This window comes from Aspergillus thermomutatus (genome assembly GCF_002237265.1).
Source record: "Aspergillus thermomutatus strain HMR AF 39 chromosome Unknown NODE_21, whole genome shotgun sequence".
NCBI lineage: Eukaryota > Fungi > Ascomycota > Eurotiomycetes > Eurotiales > Aspergillaceae > Aspergillus > Aspergillus thermomutatus.
In genome coordinates, this window is record NW_020798069.1 from 291 (window position 1) to 21,456 (window position 21,166).

A 21,166-nucleotide genomic window follows, 5' to 3' on the forward strand; every position below is an offset into this window, starting at 1 on the left:
GCAGATAGAAGTATCGGGATGAACTGGCCAGCTAGCGATAGTACCCTGCGAGGAACCATTTACAATTACTCCAATTGAGTATGTAGAGATCGGAACTTGCTATTTTCAGAAACTTTTCCTGGTTAACCTAGTGCTACAACAAAAATTTCACAATGGGAATCAAGGAGCAGAGAAAAGAAAGAAACTCTATCAAGAAGCACAAAACTCGCAGGATGGACAAGAAGACTCCAAGAACACCTCACGAGAAAACGGCGCAGAAGAGACAAAAGAGATACCACATAAGCAGCAACAGCAATAACCAATCTGAAACCCCTATCTACAGAATCGACGCCAATGTACCGAGACTTTTTCTTGTTTTGTTTCCAGGAACTCGACACCCGCATTATGAAAGCCAGTCAAAGAAATGCATGGAACAATCCGAACCCAGGATGATGTACTCGAGCCGTGAGAGGGGAAAAAAAACCTAAAACAGCTGTATTTCCAGTTTGCCGCCTAGGGCCAGTGCATTCCCGGTGCTTCCTATCCTTCTCAAAATGGTAGAAGCAGACCAGAAGGCGAGTTTGAGCGAAAGAAGCACTGAGCCAGGACCTTGATCAAACAGGTCACGAAAAGTTTCCGAAGGGCAGGTCTATTAACAATCCATGACTCGGCCATCTAGGGAACCGCTAGTCATTGAGTAGGACATGACGTTCATACCAATATTAACTCCAAGCCACCGAATCGGTCATTAAATCGTATGTAGTGCAACGAGCGCCGTGAGGTTCATCGAGTCAAATTAGCGTAGAGAGATTGAAGGATGGCTAATATCGCAGTGACAAAGCACTTTATAGAAGACCTTCTTCGCCGATACCGGGGAGGCCAGCCCCAGCCACATTGATGTTCTGCCCCTGCATAACACCTCCGCCGAATGCCAGATTGCGACCTGCAGCAAGCTGGAAATCGGGGTTGCATGGGGGGGAATGAGATTTGTGGTATTTGAGACCGTTCAAGTTCTTGTAACGCTTCCCACAGACTTCGCAGCGGTACGGCTTTTCCTTTTCCATACCAAGGGTCCCAGGATATGGTGTTGATGTCTCTGGGTTCACAATTGAGAAAGTACCATCTGCATTATCATGCAATTGTTGATTGTTGTGACCATGCTGTAAGCGAAAGGATTAGCGATCAAAGCCCCATGGCTAACCGTTACTTTCCAGACAGAATCACTTACAGCTTTGTGATACTTGAGACCGTTCTGGTTCTTGTACGCCTTCTCACATCCAATAACAGGGCATCTGAAGGGCTTGGGCTCTTCATTGGGAAGCAAAGCTGTGGTGTCGGGGACACCTGCCAGCAGCTGTTGCTCCCGGATCCGTCGAGCGATCTCGCTGTTGGGGCCATATTGCGCTCCACTGAGCTTGAAGTGCGCGTTGGAAGTATTGATCCCTCCCGTAGGGCTGAAGAGACGCTTCGCCGGTTCGTCAATGCAGAGGTCCACCATGTCATTGTTACCAGCAAATCTGAAATGCGATTGACCCTGTAGCATAGCATTGCTCTGCATACCCATATCGCCGAAACCACCAATCACACTTTCGTCGAGTTCTGCAGGAGTTCCAGGTGCTGAAGAATCGGGCGTGTTCCTGAACTGTGAGTTCTGGAGTGGATTTGCCATGAGTGTTGGTGTGTTAACCGAGGAAACTGTAGGGTTATTTTGCAATGAGAGAGGATGTCCAGAAGGAACTGGTGTTCCAGGCTGAGAGCCCTTGAAGCCCTGATGGCTCGGAAGCATGGACAGATTGAGCTGAGGAACTCTCTGGTTAGAATTTCCGAATCCTCCTTGCGTGTTGTTCTGCGTCTGAGGCGAGAATAGTTGCGAGGTTGTCGGATCGCTGTCCCCCATAGCGTCATCCAGCTCCATATCATCGATAGTGTCAAGGTCAGAGTGTGGCTGAAGCGGCGGGTTCGGACTCAATTTTCGCTGCATGTCCAGACCTCTGTCCGCTTGTAAACCTCGATTTTGGTTGTTCACTTGTTGGTTTTGTTGCTGGGCCATTGCGGCGGCAGCAAGCGCAGCTCGTCCGTCAGTCTGGCTTGGGCGATGACTCTGTTGAGGTGACTTCGTAGCATGCGCCTCTTCATAGTGCTGCAACAGATCATGAAGAGTGGGGAGGGTGATGCCACAGCAGGAGAAATCCCGCATGAAGTTGGCTTCCAGTTTAGGCAAATATGAAGAGGAATGAAAGGAGGGAGATTGTCCGAAAGCGAACGGCGAGGTTCCAGTCATAATGATACTAGAAAATGAGAACGTCAGTGTGCTGCTCGCTGGAATGGCATTTCTGTCGCAATCGCAAGAACCCCGCCATAACTCTACGAAAGACCTGTCACTCACTCGTCACGTATCCAGCTTCCAACAGACACACCACCCCAGCTCATACCACCGACCAAGCTTCCAGCGAGCGACTCCCGACGAGGCTTATCGCGATTAGACCCCGCCATGGAGATTGGTTTCGTTCCGTTGCCCCATTGTGCGGTAGCTGCGCTGATAGAGTCCTTGCGGGGAGGCGGGGCCTTGAAGACATTGATGCCGATGCCACTGGGATGAGAAATGCTACCTGTGCGCTCACCAGTTCCAGCTCTCTGAAGGGCAGACGTAAGATTCGACGCCTGCTGTCCCGGAGGAGAAACTGAGGCCTGGCGAGTGGCGATATCGATGGGAGCAGCGGTTCCTGTCATCTTGCCGAATGTGAGGGGGGAGGATGAAAAGAGCGGAAAATCGAGGTCCTCTTTGAGCTGTGTTCGAAAATCTTGAGAATCGTGGTACGGTGAATGAGTGTCCTGGGTGTTCAGTGAATTTCCAGCCCACGGGTGACCTGGGTTCTTTTCCCTGTCCGGTTTGCGGGACGATACGCCAAACCCGAGAGGGGTGGTGACAGGTGTCGTATCCCGAGTAGAGGCGCGATCGTATTCTGCGATAGACGGAGAGTAGTGAAGAGGAGGAGGAGAACTGAGAGTTTCCTCTGATGATTCGAGCATGAAGGAGCGATTCTCGATGGCGATTTTGGGCGGGATCACACAGGGCAGTCCACCCTCGGATGTCGTCCCGCTTTGGCTTACTGGGCCTGCGGAACCGCGACGGATTCGGGAAAAGTGGCGGGAGGTAGGAATGTCCCCGAGGAAACAAGCCAAAGAAGTAGATAAATGATGCTATAAAGGATTCAGACTGAGTCAAAGAATATGAAGGAGGAGATGATGATAAGGATGATCGAGAGAGTCTAATCAACACATAAGATGGCTTTCCTCCAACAGCTATGGGAGCAACAACTGGCGAACTGGAAGGGTTTCGAGCAGTACCTTACCTTAATAGTGTATTAATCCTCGGTACGGTATGGAGGCAACGCTGACAGGTGGTATTTGCTCATGTTTGGTACGTAAGGTACCAGGCGCAGGAGCTGTAACAATACCGTATGGCCACGCGGGTCCAATGATTCACACTTGAGCCAATCTGAAACTACGGTGGACAGGGCGGCAGGGCATGATCTGAGTGGTAGGATCTCAGGTTGGGTGAGTGATGACTGGGCAGCCAAGGCTTCAGGGAACACTGGGCCGTTAGAAGCAGCAGCATCAATGATGGCAGTGGTGGGCGGTGGAGGTTGAGAGGAGGCCAAACCCCGAGGTGACTCCGTACTGTAATGTACTGGTATAGCCATGACTGGCGCCAAGAATCTTACCGCCATTACCAGAAGATACTTGATCTTCTCTCACTCATGTAAAGGTACAAGGTAATATTGCACTACCTACGTTGTTCTTGCGACACTGGTGCATCATTCTAGTATCATTTAACATTTAACAGGCAATGATCATCAAGAGCAATAATGTAAAGGTAGCAAGCCTCTCAAATGGTTTCATTGCTTGGTCCGAGACGGGTCGACGACAATTGGGCTACATGATAATGAATCATTCAAATAAGGAGGCAATGAGGGAGCCCGAACTTTCCATGGTTCACTTGACTGACTGATACTAGGTATATATGCCATCTACCTGAGTACTTGAAAGTGATTGGGCATGCTGACTGACGCTGCCAAGTTGTGCTCTATAATGAGCGATACGTACCAGGGGTGTTGTTGTCAGTGGTATCCTTCTTCCATGCATCGCCTGGTTCTATCGAGTAGACCGTCCCAGGTACTTCTGGCCATCTTGAGTTCAGCCGAGTGGGCTCGAACCTTTGATAGAACGCTTCTAGAGGTGCTCAGTGTAGTAATGACCACAATGATGTCTTATCGCCGAAACTTTGTCCCCCGCTCTAGCCAGGTTTCGATGACATCAACGATCATCAACGATCATCAACAACATCATTGTCTGAAATGAAATACTGCGAGACAAGTGATGATATCAATCTTGCGAGGACAAGCTTCGGGGAAGCTCTAGAGCGGTACTTAGCGTTCCCTTAGAAGCCAGGTTTCAGCCATTCAGTAATTCAACATCACCAGGACTGACCTCGATACCCAATTGATAAACGGTCGATTGATAGTTGTGTATGGCCGATGACCAGATCAGCCGTTCTATCTCAGCACTATCGATAGACTAGTCGCAGTCATTCAATGGATGAGAGATAGATAAATGAAATGATGAACCGCCCCTTATCTTCTCCGGGGAAGTCTCCTGCATACGCCATACACTTCATACTCCGTAGGGTAAAGGCTTTTGGATGCTGGGCTGGCGCTAGAAACACGGCAGAAGAAATTAGTACGTAGCCATTATTCACCGCCTTGGCCCTCGACAGACCTTCCCTCTCTAAACAATTCTCTGTACAATCATACGGAGCACCTCAAGACAGTACAATGAAGGTTGATATCTACGAATCCATAGGCTGAGAGTCTATCAGCGTTGTCAGATTAGGACGGGGCTGGGAACCAAATACACTCAGAAGATTATGAGAGTCTACCTTACAGCTCACAGTATGCAAGAGTTACATAGAACTGCACTTTGAGACAGGTGGATTCTGTCCGTCTCCTCCAGCCACGTGTTATCCTATCCAGGTCTGATTACTTGTCCTTTGATTCCTCAAACCCTTTAAAGTGACACAGTATTCATTGTATTCATCGAAGTCTACATGCTCCATGTACTGTCTCGCCAATCATGCTGATACATTAACTATCTTTAGGTTACCTCAGTCTTTGCATCTAAGGTAGATACATTACCATGACTGCCAGTGCCTTACAGGTTCAATACAACTGGCTGTTTCATTTGAACCAGAAAAGTGATCTGCGGTACTTACGTACCGGTTGAATGGGTCATTGATTATTAAGGGACCCACAAATGAGGCCCATTCTTCTGGTTCGAATGTTTCCAGAACAATTGCTAAGCTACTTAGCCTGTAATAGTGTGCTCATCGCTTCAGAAACATAAAGGTCAAGCGATGTCTCTGTGCAAGTCATATGATCTTGAGGAAAGGGAGTGGTGTCATGAAATGCCTTCATAAATTCATCAAGCTGCCTCGGTATTGAGCTCAAAAGTAAGATTGCAGTCACGGGACTCCGGATAAGTACTAGATAGGTCTTGAAGCTGAGGTATCATGGAGTAAATAAGTACTTCGGAATAAGTGACTGGTTTATGTAGAGCATGGCCGTAAGATAGCCAAAAGATCAATATCCTAAATCAAGAAGAATTGCTGTTAAACTTACCAATCACAAGCCAAAGTTCTCCTCATTCAGGTACTTGTGACTAGGTACCTATGCAGGTACACCAATCTATTTAGTGACTTTGGTACAGCATACAGAGTACTCCGTAGACTACTGCATTTTCAGTGCTGATCATATGTAGTATCTAGCCCTTCGCTTCAGAGTATTGCTCTGAGCCTCTGAGATATGGATTGGATTGAGGGATGATCATTTATAATTTGATTGATCTATGCTACACAGTAACAAAGTGATGGGTGTTAATGTGCGATTAAGAGATCTTCACTCTGGGGATCTACCCGTCCGAATTTACTCCGTACCCCTGCATCTAAGGCTCTAAGTGTGTATTTTGATTTCTGTTTCATCCACATAAATTGATAACACATGAAAGCTGAAGCACATGTGGCATTTAGAGACTCGGTCTCACTCGGATACCAAGCCTTGATGGTGGAAACCTTCCAGTTGCATTGACGTGGTATTGAGTACGTAACGACAGACTCGATCAACTTAAGGTAACTTTTAAATAGATGTCCATTGTGCTCCATTATCTGTAGTAAAATACGCTAGCGTATATTCAGGCATGGAGCAGTACTGGAAGACATCCAACTTGGCGTGTATGCCGCCCAGAGAAACCACCAGACATTACCTTACCTTACCTAACATGGATTGACACCTAATTACAAATTGCCAACCTACAGGGACCTAGATTGCACCGCCTTCGAGCTCACACTGACCGCCTTTGAAACGCCACCTCGATTATGCAAACAATGCAAAAACCACTATCTCCGCTGTTTGTTCACTGGAAATTTTGTATGCGAACACTGCGATAAGCCTTTTCCAGAATAGGCTTGGTTTGGACCCGGTAGATCAATTTGTGATCGTGAGCATCCTCCGGTCTGATCAATACTCAGCAGCGAGAAGTGAAGGCTGCGGACTTGGTATTTCGAGTTGGCGCAAGAATGGAGCCTGCTGACCAAACACAACCCATGGCGGTCACGCCCAAGCATGATCTCAAGAACGGCGCTTCGGCTGCTGCCAACGATGAAGAGCATCCGTCCAAGAAACCAAGATTAGAAAGCGCCTCTATTACCGAGCAGGAAGTCAGCAATGGCGCTCCCAAGCGCGTGAAGGGCGTGGCCCCAGTCAAGGCTGAGTATGCATGAACGAATCTTCCTTCTGTTGACACACTGTTAATTTTGAGTATTTTAGGTTCATAGTTCAGAAATCCGTGCGGTCAGAGCCCGTTGAAGAGAGCGCGGTCAGTGCCGACGATGCGGCCGAAGCCGCTCCTCACCAGGAACGAGAGGGCGATCAAAAAGGAAAGAAAAAGTTCTCCGGTCAGAACAAGGGGCGCGATTTCGGAAAGTCTGAAGATGCGAAAGGTCTTTGCCCGTCAAGAGCTTTCAGTCCGGAATTTTCGCCGAAGGAATGCAAGTTCGGCGAGAAGTGCCGCTTTGAACACGATCTGCGAAAGTACCTGAAGGAGCACAAGCGGGAAGATCTTACAACTTTCGGTGGCATCTGCCCGATATGGGATGCCAAAGGCAGATGCCCATATGGGTTCAAATGTCGTCTTGCGGGCTCCCACATGACTGAGCGAGATACTTCTGATGGGAGAAAAGAGCTGATCCTACTCGAGGATGAAGAGCGCAAGAAGAAAGCCCAACCGCTTGTTCCATATGCATCAGAAGACGGCGTTGTGAACATCGTTTCGAACGAGGATAAGGTTGCGGTAGCCCGGAGAAAGATCAAGACTCCGAGATCTGACGCATACTTAACCTGGCTCGATAAGATGTCGAAGGCACTGGAGAAAAACCTTCATGGTCGGCATTTGGAAGAGGGTGGAGCCGACGAAGCAACTGGTGATCAAACCAAGGATCAAATTGAAGAGGCCCGAGCAGCCTATGTCGAGCCGCCATTCCTTCCCTCAGAGAAGCGACGCATCTACTTTGGCCCAGAAACTCCTGCACTAGCGCCTTTAACGACACAAGGAAACCTCCCCTTCCGAAGGCTGTGTATAGATTATGGTTGCCAATTCACTTATTCTGAAATGGCCATGGGCATGTCTTTGATTCAAGGACAAAAATCAGAATGGGCTCTGATGAAAGCGCATGAGTCCGAAGCGCTTCCGCCCACAATCTCATCGACAGCCGATGTTGTACAGGGTTATGACAACTCCAAGGATCTCAAATTCGGTGCTCAAATTGCAGCCAACAAGCCTTGGCATGCGATCAAAGCTACGGAGCTGTTGGGGCGCCTGACCCCTAATCTGCGTGTCATTGACCTGAACTGCGGTTGTCCTATCGACCAAGTTTATCGCGAAGGAGCAGGTTCCGCGCTCCTTGACCACCCCTCGAAACTAGAGAAGATGCTTCGTGGTATGAATGCTGTTTCGGAAACGATTCCTATCACAGTCAAAATTCGCACGGGAACAAGAGACAACTCTCCGAATGCTACGAAACTCATTGAGCGTTTGGTTCTTGGAGGTCATGAATCTAGCATGCTGAATGTCGGCCCTCCTGGTGTCGCAGCCATTACCCTCCATGGACGAAGCAGACAGCAGCGATACACGAAGTCGGCGGATTGGAGCTACATCGCTGAATGTGCCGCACTCATCAAACGACTGAACGAGAAGACAGATGATGTGGCGGATACTGTTCGAGAACCAGATGAACGTATGCTGCCAAACGGTGGCAAGGTCTTCTTCCTCGGAAATGGAGATTGTTACTCCCACCATGACTACGACGATCATATCAACAATGCCGGAGTAGATGCCGTCATGGTCGGTCGAGGAGCAATCATCAAGCCATGGGTCTTCGAGGAAATTCAGGCAGGTCAGTACCTCGATAAGTCAGCCACCGAAAGATTGGCCATGGTCGAGAAATACGCCAAGTACGGCCTAGACACCTGGGGCTCGGATGAGCATGGCGTTGGTACGACGAGACGTTTCATGCTGGAATGGCTGAGCTTCACTCATCGCTATGTCCCGATCGGACTGCTCGAGTACCTTCCCCCTCACATTCAAGACAGACCTCCTTCTTGGAGAGGCAGAAATGAATTGGAAACCCTCCTGGGCAGTTCCAGCTACAAAGACTGGATTAAGATCACGTAAGTTATCTCTGCGCTAAGGGAACCCATATGAATACGATATTGATCAACTATTTCTAGGGAAATGTTCCTTGGTCCAGCACATAAAGATTTCAAATTCGAGCCGAAGCACAAGTCTAACGCCTATGAGCCGCAGGGTTAATGAGCCATTGCCACGGAATTATAGAGAACTAGACATAATTCTTGAAAGACATCATGTCCATGTACATACTTTGATAGATTTGAAAAAGTACATATTCTCAGGCATCAAGACAGAACGCCCCAGGACGATCATCACGTGACACCCCCCAGATCCGAGCGGTGATGACGTCTTCCTCACACCTCAAAAGCTGCAAAAAGACCACCTCAGCCTCCTCTTGCACTTGCACACATAACATCATCCCATTTCCCTGCTTTTAAAAGCTTCAAAATTTGATCTTCGAGTCTGCTGGGTGTAAATCTTGCTTTGTACTCATTGCCGATTAAGCCCTGAGACCATTCCTAGGTTCTCTGACGCTTTGTTTATCCTCCTGAATCTCCCCCACGAACCAATTCTGTTGCAACCTTGGAAGTGCAGACAACAATCAAAATCTTCTAGACATATCTTACAAATTCTCAAGCCAAAATGACTCTTTACTACAGCTTAGTATGTGCACTTTTTATTTTGTTACTCTGATCTCTGTTGCAACCTGAGCCATGGGGGTATATTGCAGCCTAAACCGTTCGGGTGTTTGCGGCGACACCGCTCAGCTACAGTGTTCAATACATTGGCCCCTACAGAAATTGAGTTTCTATACTGACTGGTGTCTCTCAAGGTCTTCTGCCTTCTGGTATTTGAGATGGCGGTCTTCATGGGCCTCATCATCCCGCTTCCTTTCACTGTCAAGCGGAAGCTGTTCACATTCATTTCGGAAAGCCCATTAGTAGCGAAATTACAATATGGACTGAAGGTAACCTCTTAATTTTGAGAACCGTGGATGTAGCGTTTACTAATTTATGTCCAGATTACATTCATATTCATTTTGATTCTTTTCATTGACAGCGTCAACCGCGTCTATCGCGTGCAATTGGAGCTCGCTTCCTTCACCAAGGAAGGCAATTCTATGGGGTAAGCACACCGTGATCATTGTCCTCCGCTTTTCCATTGTGACTGTTCTGACCGTATGCGCAAATGCGTTCATTATTAGTAGAGCGGCCGCACTTGGCACAGATCGCATGGAAGTCCAGGCTCGCAAGTTCTATTCCCAGCGTAACATGTACCTTTGCGGTTTCACTCTCTTCCTGTCTCTCATCCTCAACCGTACCTATACCATGATTCTTGAGGTCCTTCGCCTTGAGGACCTTGTCAAGCACCTCGAGGGCGACAAAAAGGCTGGCGGCAAGGACTCTGCCCGCCTCGCTGAGGCTGGTGATATCGGAGAGATTGGACGTCTCAAGAAGGAGATTGAGGCCAAGGACCGTGACATTGAGACCCTGAAGAAGCAGTGTGAGGGACTTACCCGCGAATACCACAGCTTGGGCGACAAGGTTGCTGGCAACACCAACGATGGCTCCAAGAAGGATCTGTGATTCGGCTCTCATATTCTCCTGAGGGTTACCTCGCGATGTGAAAGCTCCTTTGGTCGGACTACAGGAGCCTGGTTGGTGATGGAAGGGTTGGTGGGTGAGATGTGAGCGATGTTGGTTTGAGGAAGGGCTCATCCGCCAGAGGATGTCTCGGCGTGGTGAATTTGATCTACTGATGGTGTGTTTCTTGAAACCTGCGGAGAAATTGAGGTTCGGATGGTGTATTACCGTATCTTGTGTGGCGGCTGTTGGCTGGTTATAGCGAAGCGTTTTCACCTCTCGGATGATCATTTGGCTCTGCACCATGATATGAGCGTTCCATGAACCATAGGTTATCTAAAGGTGCACGCTGAACGAGTCTAAGCGTGAACATTTGAAGGGCTGTTGATATGCACCCCCGTCTGCTACCGAGAGAACTGGATAGATCTAGGACCAACCACTGTAATGGAGGAAATATGAGCAAATATATACAAGGTCCGCGCAGCTTTACTCTTTCCTCATTCTTAGCAGCGCAACGAAGCTTGGGGGTGAACAATCTTCGCAGACGTCAGAAAAGCTTCGCGGTTTGGAAAAAACGTCTTCATTGAGCTTTCAGTCATAATTCGTTATGTGGGCATTAGATGAGAAAAGTCCAGAAGCTAGGATAAACAAGCTCTTCCTCGAAAATCCTGCGCACTTGCGCAAGGACAAAGCGTTCGACCTTGCCAACGTTCTTCAGTACTTGCTTCCCGTCTTCCTTGCGGCCGATCTCACTTTCTACCCGGATCTCCTGCAGCAAGCCTCCATGGCGCTTTTGGGACGCTGAGGCGGAAGAGTCAGGTCCGGACCGCGGGCGGTGGTCATCCCCGGCTGATTCCTGCTGCTGCTGCTGCTCGGAGCCAATCAAGGCGTCCGCGTCTTCCGCGGATAAGAAGCAGAAATGTACTCGTTTACGAATATATGCGATGACGGCTACGCCGTCAAAGGTGATGCCTGTGACGTTGAGTTTTAGTGGCAGACCCACGAAGCTGGGCATCGGATAGTCTAGGAGGATCTCCGCCGTCAAGGATAAGCGCACGTCGCCGGCGTACTTGACATGGCAGAGAACTTGGAAATCTTCGGGTCGGCGCTCGCGCATCCGAGGGGGTAAGGGTAGGTGCCCCGGGGCGACGGGATCCTCTAGGTGTTCCCCGGCATGAAGTGATGGATTGTCGTTTCTCCCGGCCGCGCCTTCGCCGCTGTTCTTGATTGAGCCGGAGGGGTGGGAAGGTAGGGTATTTGCCGTTGACGGGCGAGAGGTCGAGTTGCTGGTGTCGATCTCGGGTTCGGCGCGTTGGTGCTGCACCCCCGCCTGTCTCTCCGAACGACCCCTGTTCCCGGGCCCCATGCCCGAATCCGACCAACCGCTCGCAAATGGGTTGCCCCCCGCCACTGCAGCAAGGGGTGTTTGCGTACCGGAGAGCCCGCCAAGTGACATCAGGTGATAACCTAAAGTGGAAGTCCCGCCAGGAATACCAGGAGTACCGGCGCGGGGGAGGAAATGGGGATTGAGGTGCTCGCCCAAGGGCGATCGCAAGGGGGAGGCAGGAAATCCGTCCGGGAAAGGATCTCGTAAGGAATGGTTTATCGCCGTATCTTCTCGGTAGGGTGGTTCATTGAGCTCCGGATGGGTTCTGTTCCACTGACTCGAGTGCTCCGAGTCAAGCTCCTCGGACACATCGGACGTATCGTCGTCATCTTCTTCCTCGTAAAAGTCGGCAAAGGGCTCACAGAAATCTTTAATTTCGAGCCCCGGCGGGATGGTCCCAAAATCGAAGGCATGAACTTGGACAGAACGGATGAACCGGGGCAGAGCGACCTGCTGGAATCTGTCATGGATGAAGGAGCGAATGCGCTCAGCAAGAGCTTCCCCATCTGGACCGGAGGTGGCGGTCCTCCAGTTGACGTCTATGGACATTACATGTGCGAACAAAGAAGACCTGCACAGTTATCTGTTGGTCCTGAGTGTGAAGAAGCAATTTCCAAATATGACTCTGGACGCAGGCGAGATTCAGTCGAGCTCAAGAATGTTGACGCCATAACGGAGATTCCTCGGCTGTCTGTTTCTGTCACGTGATGACAAACAACACCCAACATCGTCAAACAAACAACCGACTCATCACTCAAGTATCTTAAGTCGACCGCTGTTCCTGGCTCTCAGTCGTCACATATTGGTGATACAACAGTTAGGACTGAGTCAACTTCTTTGTTGGCCACGTTTTGGGCTGGTTGATCAGTCTGGCCGGGCACTTCTACTGCAGACGGCCTTCACACCGCTAAACGTTGCTGTCCCAGCAGTCTGGTTCACCCATTTTCTTCCCGACTTGTTCTCGCCGATACGAGCAGAAACTGGCAATGCCCTGATGAGGGAAGAGAAAGACGCCCTGGCGGCAGCGCAACGATTGCTCATTGACTCGTGGTCTAGAAAAGTTGAAAGAACTATCCAGGTTCATGGCTGCCATGAGACCTGCTGTGCAACCATCGGCCATGAAATGTTATTCTTTTTTGACTTCAACCCACAGTCAGGCACCAACAGAGCAGGGGCACTGAAGACAGCTATTGGTCGACTGATTATTCGTCTTCCAGGGAGAGGAAGAGGAATTTCACCATCTGGCTCAATTGCCTCGCTGCCTGTTGTGTTTCCATCTGGAACCCTCCCGGCACAGTCTGCTTGCTAATCTAGGCCCCTTGACTGCGGCAAGACGGTGGCAGGTCGAACCGGAAACTCCGCGTCTTGTTTTCTTTCAAGGCACTCAACAGCGAGCTTGGCGCAGATGAAAAGCGCCACCTATCGATCGTTTTCTTTGACGGAGATACCCGAAACGCCCATCCCACCCCGACTTGCCAGGTCTATTTACGATCTGAGATTCGTGTCTCTCTCACTGAAAGACTGCTGATCTAGAAGCTTGCATGTTTGCTTCATGATTACGAGCATCCTGCTATCATGCTATGATCCTGCCGGCAACCCATCTGCTCATCACTTCCCCTCTTCCCTACCCGTAACCCACCAAGGTTTGCGTCCAACGTAGGCGCTACCACAACACTCACTGGGCCAGCTTTCTTTGGTTTACCCACTGAAGTGCTCGCGTCAGTGTTGGTTCCTGTTAGGCTTAGATCGACACCTACCTGATAACCCCCGTCGTGTCTGTTCCCTATTTCTGTCTCTGATTGGTTGCTCTCACATCAGATGATTGAGGTCGTCTGCGGTGCTAATGCGACCATGCAACCTGTGATGCACATTATCTACCAGTCATGAAAACCAGGGTCTTCTGTAATCGATATTTCACCAGCGGGGGTGTCTAAGCGACTGAGAGGAGCCACACGGCCAGAAACACCTCGATTAAAGATAGACAATCTCCCTGAAATTGCTAGTCTGCCATAGTCTGTCCGTTCCTTTATCTCTTGAAACTCCGAAACTCCGAGGGACGTAGCACCTTCTGTCGAGCCATGTATCGAGTGGCTTCGAGAAGTTCCTAGTTCCCAATGCCCCTGTTTTAGGCCACAGATCTTCTTTCAGGGTTCGAGATTCTCCAAGGACTAGGAATTGTGGGCGTTTTATTAGTTTGCATCAGGCTGATTGCCTTCTTCTCATTGTGGTGCCTGTCAATGGCACAATGACCATTAGGGCGACGGCCTCTTCCAGCACTTGAAGCTCTAAAACTCAGCAACTTCACTGCTAAGAAGCAGTACCTACGAAAGAGGCATCTGCAGGCTCTCCCCATGTAAGACCCTGGGGCCTCAAAGTACCATGCAGCTCGTATTGAACTCAATGTGTACAAAGCTATACCTCGTGTCACGTCTATCTGAGGTCGAGGTGCCTGACGATCATCTCATAACACGTGGCCTACTCAGTGATCTGCAATGCAATGCAGAGGGCTAGTCTTGTCTTTGTTATGAGGAAACAATTTTGGAAAAGCAACAGAAGGAGTGTGGTATTAAGCTATCCAAGTAGAGAAACAAGAAGGAGAGCAATGCAGATGCAGATGGGTAATCGGTCGACAGGCAAAGGAAGCTGGAGAGGAGCAGAAGGGCCTGGATCACCTGGAGATCATAACAAGTGCAACTGAAACAAGAGCAGCTGGAAAGCAGACAGAGATACAAGAGTGTGGTTGAAACATGTATGTGTGCATGGGGAATGAGAGAAAGTACCACATATTTTTTTTATTATGTTTTCGTTAGATTTTTTCCTCTTCAATCAAATCAAGATGCCTTCATGCTCCTCACCCAGATAGTGCCTCCTTCCCTGCATGCATTGAAACAAGCTGCAATGCACAATGGAGAAATAGCAAGTTATGCCCTCAAGCTCTCAAATGATTGCCCAGGCTCAAGTCTGCCAATCTGTCAGTCCCAACTCATCCCTGCACCTTAAAAGAAGAGAGCCCAAACTGACAGCTTCAAAGTCTAGCCACCATGCACAGGGCAGTTGTATCCCTCTCGTCGCCGGATCTGCTGTCTGACGCCGGTGCAAGAGGTGCCTCGCTTCGCGCAGTAGACGACATCGCCTTCGGGGACGGTGCAGCCGCAATCATACTTGTAGAAATATTGCGAGCACATCTTGAAGAAATGGCCTTCGAGGTAAACCGGTTACAGAGAGGCTTGATAGGTGGCGGGAAATTGGTTGTTTGGCTCGATCAAAAGGGTAATTCCGCACACGGAGAAGTAGTTCGAGCTCGAGACGGGCTTGGTTTTTGTTCTCTGAGATTCTGAGAGCGCTGGATTTGAGATTGTTGAGATGATGGGTTGAGGTATTCGACGGGTCTTTGTGGCCCTTTAAATAAGATTCCGGCAGCCTTGGACTCAGTCGAAGATGATAGAGAAGACGGTTTGAATGACTGCGGACAAACTGTGCCGCAACAACACTATCTACTCAAAATGGTAAATGAAGGCATGCCCGGAGAGGAAGACGAAAGTGAGAGAGAACGAAAAGAAACTAAGAAGGGAAAAAAAGAAAAAAAGAAAAAAAGAAAAAAATAACAACAACATGTAGGGATAAAGATGGTCAAGGAACAGTAAACTACGCATGCAGCTCTCGCCTTGCTCTTTTCGGCCCCTTTGACAGGTGAAGTGTGAAGTTGGTGATTCAATCTACAGCATGTTCGCATGAATTCGATCCAACATTTTCCAGACCAGATAGCAAATCAGACGCTTACTTGCTTCCGAGAACTACTGCACTAGGTTTCCCCAACACCAAGCAAGACTGGCGGTTATGCGGATCATCAAAGAGGGTGGCGGCCGACGATGTCAGCCTAGTTGATGGTTTCACTTGCCAGATAGAGCAAATAGGGAGACGGTGGTCACCAAAATCCATCGGCAGGAGTCGATCACATACCCTGGTCCCGAGCTCTGTGGATTTAGAGTTCCGCATCTGCATCATGGAAAAAGGGTTGACATCATATTGAAGACACTGTGGCATTTCCCGCCAGGGGGTGGCCGGTCACATCTGCGAGAGAGAGGAACCAACAGTAGCCGTCTATCAAATCAGTTGCCGTGGCTAGCCAACAGGTTCTCCCATTGTCCGTCATGCCGCAGTCAGGCATACTGCTTTGACTGAGCATCTGACAATCGTCACACAACTGACAGACCGTGACTCTTCATCTATAGATGGACACTCTGTGATGATTCATTTCCTGTCATGTGTTCTTCATCCCACTGATAAGGAAGGAGGGTGGGCGGAAAGGTTAGCATTAGATAGGTCCGATGGAGGGCATTCCGGTATCAGAGGTAAGAGATCCGTGCCGGACTTCCCGGATCGTAATTGTTACCACTGGCGTGAAACATCTCCATCAAGGCTGAGTTCATACCCAAGAGGATGAGCCACCTGCCCCAGTCAGAGGTGCCGCATCTCCCTAGGCACACTCCTGTCCCACATCAACATCAACGGACGGAGGTTCTCTGTGGAGAATCGAAACAAAGTGACCAAATCAAGCATAATAGGATGTCCAACGTTAGATCTCTGAAGCTAAAATAATGAATCTGCAAGAGAAGCATTGTCATCACAAGAATGGAGGCTTCTGGTGGTTCAACTGACCAATCTTGGAACCACCTACCAAGGCGCAGTTGGTGATGTCTGCAAGATTCAGTCGAAAACCGTTGGTCAAAGCCGCATTGTGATGGAGAGTCAATTGAAGTAGGTGATTCAGTCTTGTCTCCGTTCAGAACTGTAATGCCATTTGTTCTTCAGTGTTGGCTGTTTGTGACACGACTGGCACAGAGTTTGTGAATCACCGGCTAAACATCGAGAAACCTATTCTGCGAGGAGTCATTTGCGGCGGCGCAAACAATGCTGGCCTATAAACTCGCCTTTTTGGCTGGAATCGCGAGCAAGTATGAACTCACCGAAAGGTGACGAGTTTGGACCGGAAGATGGCACAGCATTCGGGGCGCTCTCAGAAAGTTGATAAGGATAGTCTATGGGTGAAAGCTGACCCCGATGGCCTCGTTGAGCCGCTGAGCACCCGCGCCACAAACAAAAGAGAGTATTTCACTTTCGTAACGCCGGCGGACAGAGGCTTGGGGGGGGCGCCAAGTCAGCGACTATCCACAGGTCGAACCAGGGGGGCATGGCCTTAGATTAGCCGCCGTTGGCTGCTTTGATTCGAATAGGCAAGTAGATAATATAGCCAAGGCTGTTTTTCCTCTTGATTGTGCAATCAGGGCGGAATCATCAGGGGAAAAGTTAAGCAGGATCTGGCTGAGGTTGCTATTCCTGGTTGTAGTATCATTTGTCGATGTTTTCTGCGTCTCTGCTCGCAGTGTGCTCTGAGCACGTGACCTGGTCCTTGCTGCGCCCTTTGCGCCGTCGTCTCAACTTCTTATATGTTCATGTCCTACATCATATCATCACTGGGCCATCTGAACGCGGTGCTCATTGGCAATGGACACTTTACCGAAAGTCTTCTCTCACTCAATGGCATCAGGTCTATGAGAGGCCATCGGTCGTATGTCTCGACAGCGGTGCATCATCTCTGCACTCATCTCGAGACATACACATGGGCGGCGACATGGGCTTCAATCCTTCGTCTTCTTTGTGGGGATAAACTTATGCTTGCTAAACCCCGACCTGCAGTAATTCGGCAGATCCTAGAGGCTTCTTGAGAATGTTCTTCATGGTCAACAACAACAATCTTGCACATAACTGCCAAGAAGGACTACCAGAATGATCGACCAGGTGATATGCGTGAAGCGTCTCAAAAGGCCTCGAGAATTGGAAACACTAACTTCATGATTGATACGATCGTTCTTCCCCCCCTTTTTTTTTCTTTTCTTTTCGACAACATACCGTGGTTGCTGCTGCTGAGTGCTAACCGCCAATTCGTCATGGATAGTTTAATCGATAGTTAGAGCTCGTGTCTTGGCTTTACTTCCTGGTTGCTGATCACCCGAGGCTGAGCGGTTGTTGTCGGCCCCAGTCAGATGCTTGTGTGAGGGACTGTCTACACCAAAACTATGGATACCTACACAACAACGGCATTATTTGACCATAATAGTGGTGCATTATGCAAAGAAATAGCCAGCAAAGGCTTGGCAGAGCAGGAAGGTACATGCAGTGATCATACTGGGTCTGGCAACAGTGATAAGTCCAGCTCCCTTGGATATTTGGTTATCTAGGCCAAGGGACGCAAAGGGGAAGGGATGGGATTTCATCCTCCAATAATGACGTCTTGGCCCCTCCATTTCTGGCAATATCCATATCGCTCTAATCATGTGAAGGGCAAAGTGCAGCATGCCTGATCCACTTTCCGATGGTGAAATTGAAAATGAGATGTTTGACGGGTTGACCCCGGCGCCCCTCTGCTTAGTTGTCCTGCAAGTGAGATGCGATAACTCACTCGATCGGCGTCTTTCGGTCGACTGAATATGATCCTCCGACGGTAACCCCTCCATCCTAGATTCAGTCTTGGCTGGTATCTTCACATGTATATAAAGGGTCGCCGAATCTCGTTCCGGTTTGTCTTCTTGATCGCTCCTCAAACATCGTCCCATATCTTTCTCTGAGTTCCTTGCAAGTCTGCTTGACCGGTCGAAAACCTATATATCTCCATCTCAATCCCAGCCACTTGTCTTGACCACGCTACTGTCTTCTGTCCTAAACAAAATGTATACCTACACTCCCACCAGCAAGTTCCTCATCCTCTCTCCTGTTCAGTCTCGTCCTGAGCAGACGAGCAAATTCCTCGTCCTCACTCCCACCGAATCTGGTCCTGAGTATGAGCTTGGTGCATCATCCCCCGACTCTCCTCGGATTCGGGACCGTTCAGACAGCCAATCCAGCATCAGCACAGACGAGTCGCAGGTTGAAGCTCCATTTTCTCCTCTCGCTGGCGGCTTTCTCTACCTGGGTCACCGTACCAGCCCTAAGCCAGTGAACGTTTGATGAATTCATTTCAAACAACCCTATCACACTGCCAACTCTACGAATCAATCGCGCTGGACACGATACAATTCATCAGCATGGTCAGCTGACAATCTCTGAGACACTCAATGGCGTTCCTTGGTCTTTATTTTAGCGCTTTGTGATGGACAAATACGGCCCAGTGAAGGGTCCACGGGGGTCCTTTTCCAGTTTTTGCTTTTTCCACGTCTTCCCAATTTGCATCATGCTCCGCAGAGAGAAAGTCATTACACATTTCATCGCATCATCATTATGTATCTGTTCATTCTCGTCATTACGAAGGAAGGGGGGAAAGTCGATGACCGCCAAGGCTTGTGTGAAATCTGATAATGCCCAATTGGGAAGAATCGACCATCCATGTCTCACAGCCAAGCAATGGCAAACTGTCGTATCTCCGTCTGCCAAGAAGCACTCATCCCTTGTTTGATCGAGACAGTACTCCGCAGGCACAGTGCAGTGCTTTCTCCGGGTAGTCCAGAATGTCCACATATTCCCTCTGGGAAACGGAGTAAACAAAGGATAGTGAGTACCTAATCTTCGTCCGGCGTCCGCCCACCGGATCTTGATCTGATCTAAAAAGTGAGACGCAGGCTGCATCAGCCTGTAGCCTCTCACCGGTCGTTCGAATCTGATCTAAGCTTCTTTCTAGAAAGGGGGGGGATCTAGACCCGACTCCGCCACGGCCACGGGATAATCCCCCACCTAGTCCTCCGTACTCCATACATTCCTTTCCCCCGGTGAACGGAGCGGAGTTGGTATCACTATCACTATCACTATCACTATTATTATTATTATTCCGTCAGTCTCACTCAACCAGAACCCAGCCACATTCAACATCCCTCGTCCCTCGTAGCTACCTCATCTCTCTCGGACCATAAGCAATGCTATCGCTACGTACTCCGTACCACAATCACGATCGTCATCACCGTCACGAGCATCCAGCCCAAGGGATAGATACCCAGAACCGCTGGCATTACTGCCAAGATGCTCGGGCGATTCGGGCTCCTCGCACCTATCCGAGACCTGACTGAGTCTTGTGCAACGCCAGTAGATACCTACTGCCACTGGACACGGGACAATCACATCGCCTGCGGCTAAGCACATAGTATACCTAAGTACGGATACTCCGTACTCCGGAGATTCGAGAACGTTCGTTCATCGCATCGATTGATTGAGAGCGCAGGTTTTGCTCTAGAAGACTTACGGGGTATAGAATAGATTCTTCCCTTTTTCTGCAATGGTGTTCGCAATCGCAATTGATATCCTGTAGATAGGCAGAGCAGAGTCTATTGGCCGCGCTCAATGCACACCGCGCGCAGACTAAATGGCGATCCTCTTGGCTTGCAGCTTGGCTTGACCCCTTTCCTGGCGGGGACAGGAGAGGGGTGGAAGATGGAAGTACGGGGTAGGGTACTCTGTACTCTGTATAAAGAATGTATCCAGGGATGTTTCGTTATGGTCATCGGCAAGGCTTATCATGCATCTCTGGCAGGTCAATTGATGACATTCATTTTGTCATCAGTTGATGGATCAAGGGTGATTGCCCGGGTTTAAGGTATATTCTTGTTCAGGCTCAATCTCATGCCAGCTGGACTGGGTTTTCCCTGCATTCGAATATCAGATGCCTAAGCGACGACATATTGGTTATTTACATATGCAGCAGATGAGCACGTCTAGTTAATGGTACATGTGTCGACACATAACCCTACCAACTAGACTAGCAAGAACCGAACAAGATGAATAAGGTGCAATGAGTACACCTCAAGGGTGATGATATTATATACCCTGACATGATCCTGGACAAGAGAACTAGTACTCATCCCGATCGGACCACGAAGAAGATCCCCTGCCTGCGTAGGAGCATCATGACCACCGGAAAATGGACTGAAGAAGCGAAGCGAAAAGCCGAGCTCGCGATGAAAAGTAGGATCAGACACAGGATCAATTTACACTTAAGGGCTATAGTAACAGGGGAAGGGAAGCAGAAAAATTGGACACAGGAAAAGGAAATGTATTCTTGACAAAGGAAATAAAAGGGGAAAATAAATAAAAAGGAGGAAAAAAAAAGCGCCATATGCTAGATAAAGGCTATGTATGTATGAGGGAACAAATGGTCGCTAGACAATGCGAGGACAAACCGATGCGGCAAGCAACAGAAGCAGACAACAAGCTGGGTATCAAAGGGGTATCCAAAGGACCATACTGCTCTCTTCCGATCTTGGACTTCTTCTTAGAGCCTGGTAGACGCAATTCCTCCTTCTCGTGTGTTTCAAAGCTTGGCCTGAGTGTCGGCTTGTATCATCCGTCCTGTTCTGATGGATGACACAGCTTCTCGCGTATCCGCCTTCGGACTCGCCGCACAGAAAGTCATGGGGATATTTTGCAAGAATTTCGATTCCCGAGAAGAAAGGTAGATGAACAAAGAAGAAAGAAAAAGGGGGGGGGGGACAAT

General features: G+C 49.1%; 5 protein-coding genes across 5 annotated transcripts; 3 read left to right on the forward strand and 2 right to left on the reverse strand.

Moving 5' to 3' along the window:
* Positions 1–824: 824 nt before the first annotated feature.
* Positions 825–3,009, reverse strand: CDV56_100348 (zinc-coordinating transcription factor SFP1; the record flags this gene model as incomplete). The annotated part of the gene is made up of 3 exons (XM_026753967.1): positions 825–1,139; positions 1,208–2,267; positions 2,366–3,009. The coding sequence occupies 3 exons, from the start codon at positions 3,007–3,009 to the stop codon at positions 825–827; spliced, it is 2,019 nt and encodes a 672-aa protein (XP_026617525.1).
* Positions 3,010–6,610: 3,601 nt separating this feature from the next.
* On the forward strand, positions 6,611–8,901 carry dus3 (tRNA dihydrouridine synthase DUS3; the record flags this gene model as incomplete). The annotated part of the gene is made up of 3 exons (XM_026754875.1): positions 6,611–6,804; positions 6,861–8,759; positions 8,820–8,901. The coding sequence occupies 3 exons, from the start codon at positions 6,611–6,613 to the stop codon at positions 8,899–8,901; spliced, it is 2,175 nt and encodes a 724-aa protein (XP_026617526.1).
* Positions 8,902–9,363: 462 nt separating this feature from the next.
* Positions 9,364–10,307, forward strand: CDV56_101659 (putative BAP31 domain protein; the record flags this gene model as incomplete). Its single annotated transcript, XM_026755278.1, has 4 exons — positions 9,364–9,384; positions 9,554–9,688; positions 9,743–9,846; positions 9,926–10,307. The coding sequence occupies 4 exons, from the start codon at positions 9,364–9,366 to the stop codon at positions 10,305–10,307; spliced, it is 642 nt and encodes a 213-aa protein (XP_026617527.1).
* A 613-nt stretch (positions 10,308–10,920) lies between these two features.
* mdm12 (ERMES complex subunit MDM12) lies at positions 10,921–12,240 on the reverse strand (the record flags this gene model as incomplete). Its single annotated transcript, XM_026755491.1, has 1 exon — positions 10,921–12,240. The coding sequence occupies one exon, from the start codon at positions 12,238–12,240 to the stop codon at positions 10,921–10,923; it is 1,320 nt and encodes a 439-aa protein (XP_026617528.1).
* Positions 12,241–18,417: 6,177 nt separating this feature from the next.
* CDV56_102854 (uncharacterized protein) lies at positions 18,418–18,696 on the forward strand (the record flags this gene model as incomplete). Its single annotated transcript, XM_026756473.1, has 1 exon — positions 18,418–18,696. The coding sequence occupies one exon, from the start codon at positions 18,418–18,420 to the stop codon at positions 18,694–18,696; it is 279 nt and encodes a 92-aa protein (XP_026617529.1).
* Positions 18,697–21,166: the final 2,470 nt, after the last annotated feature.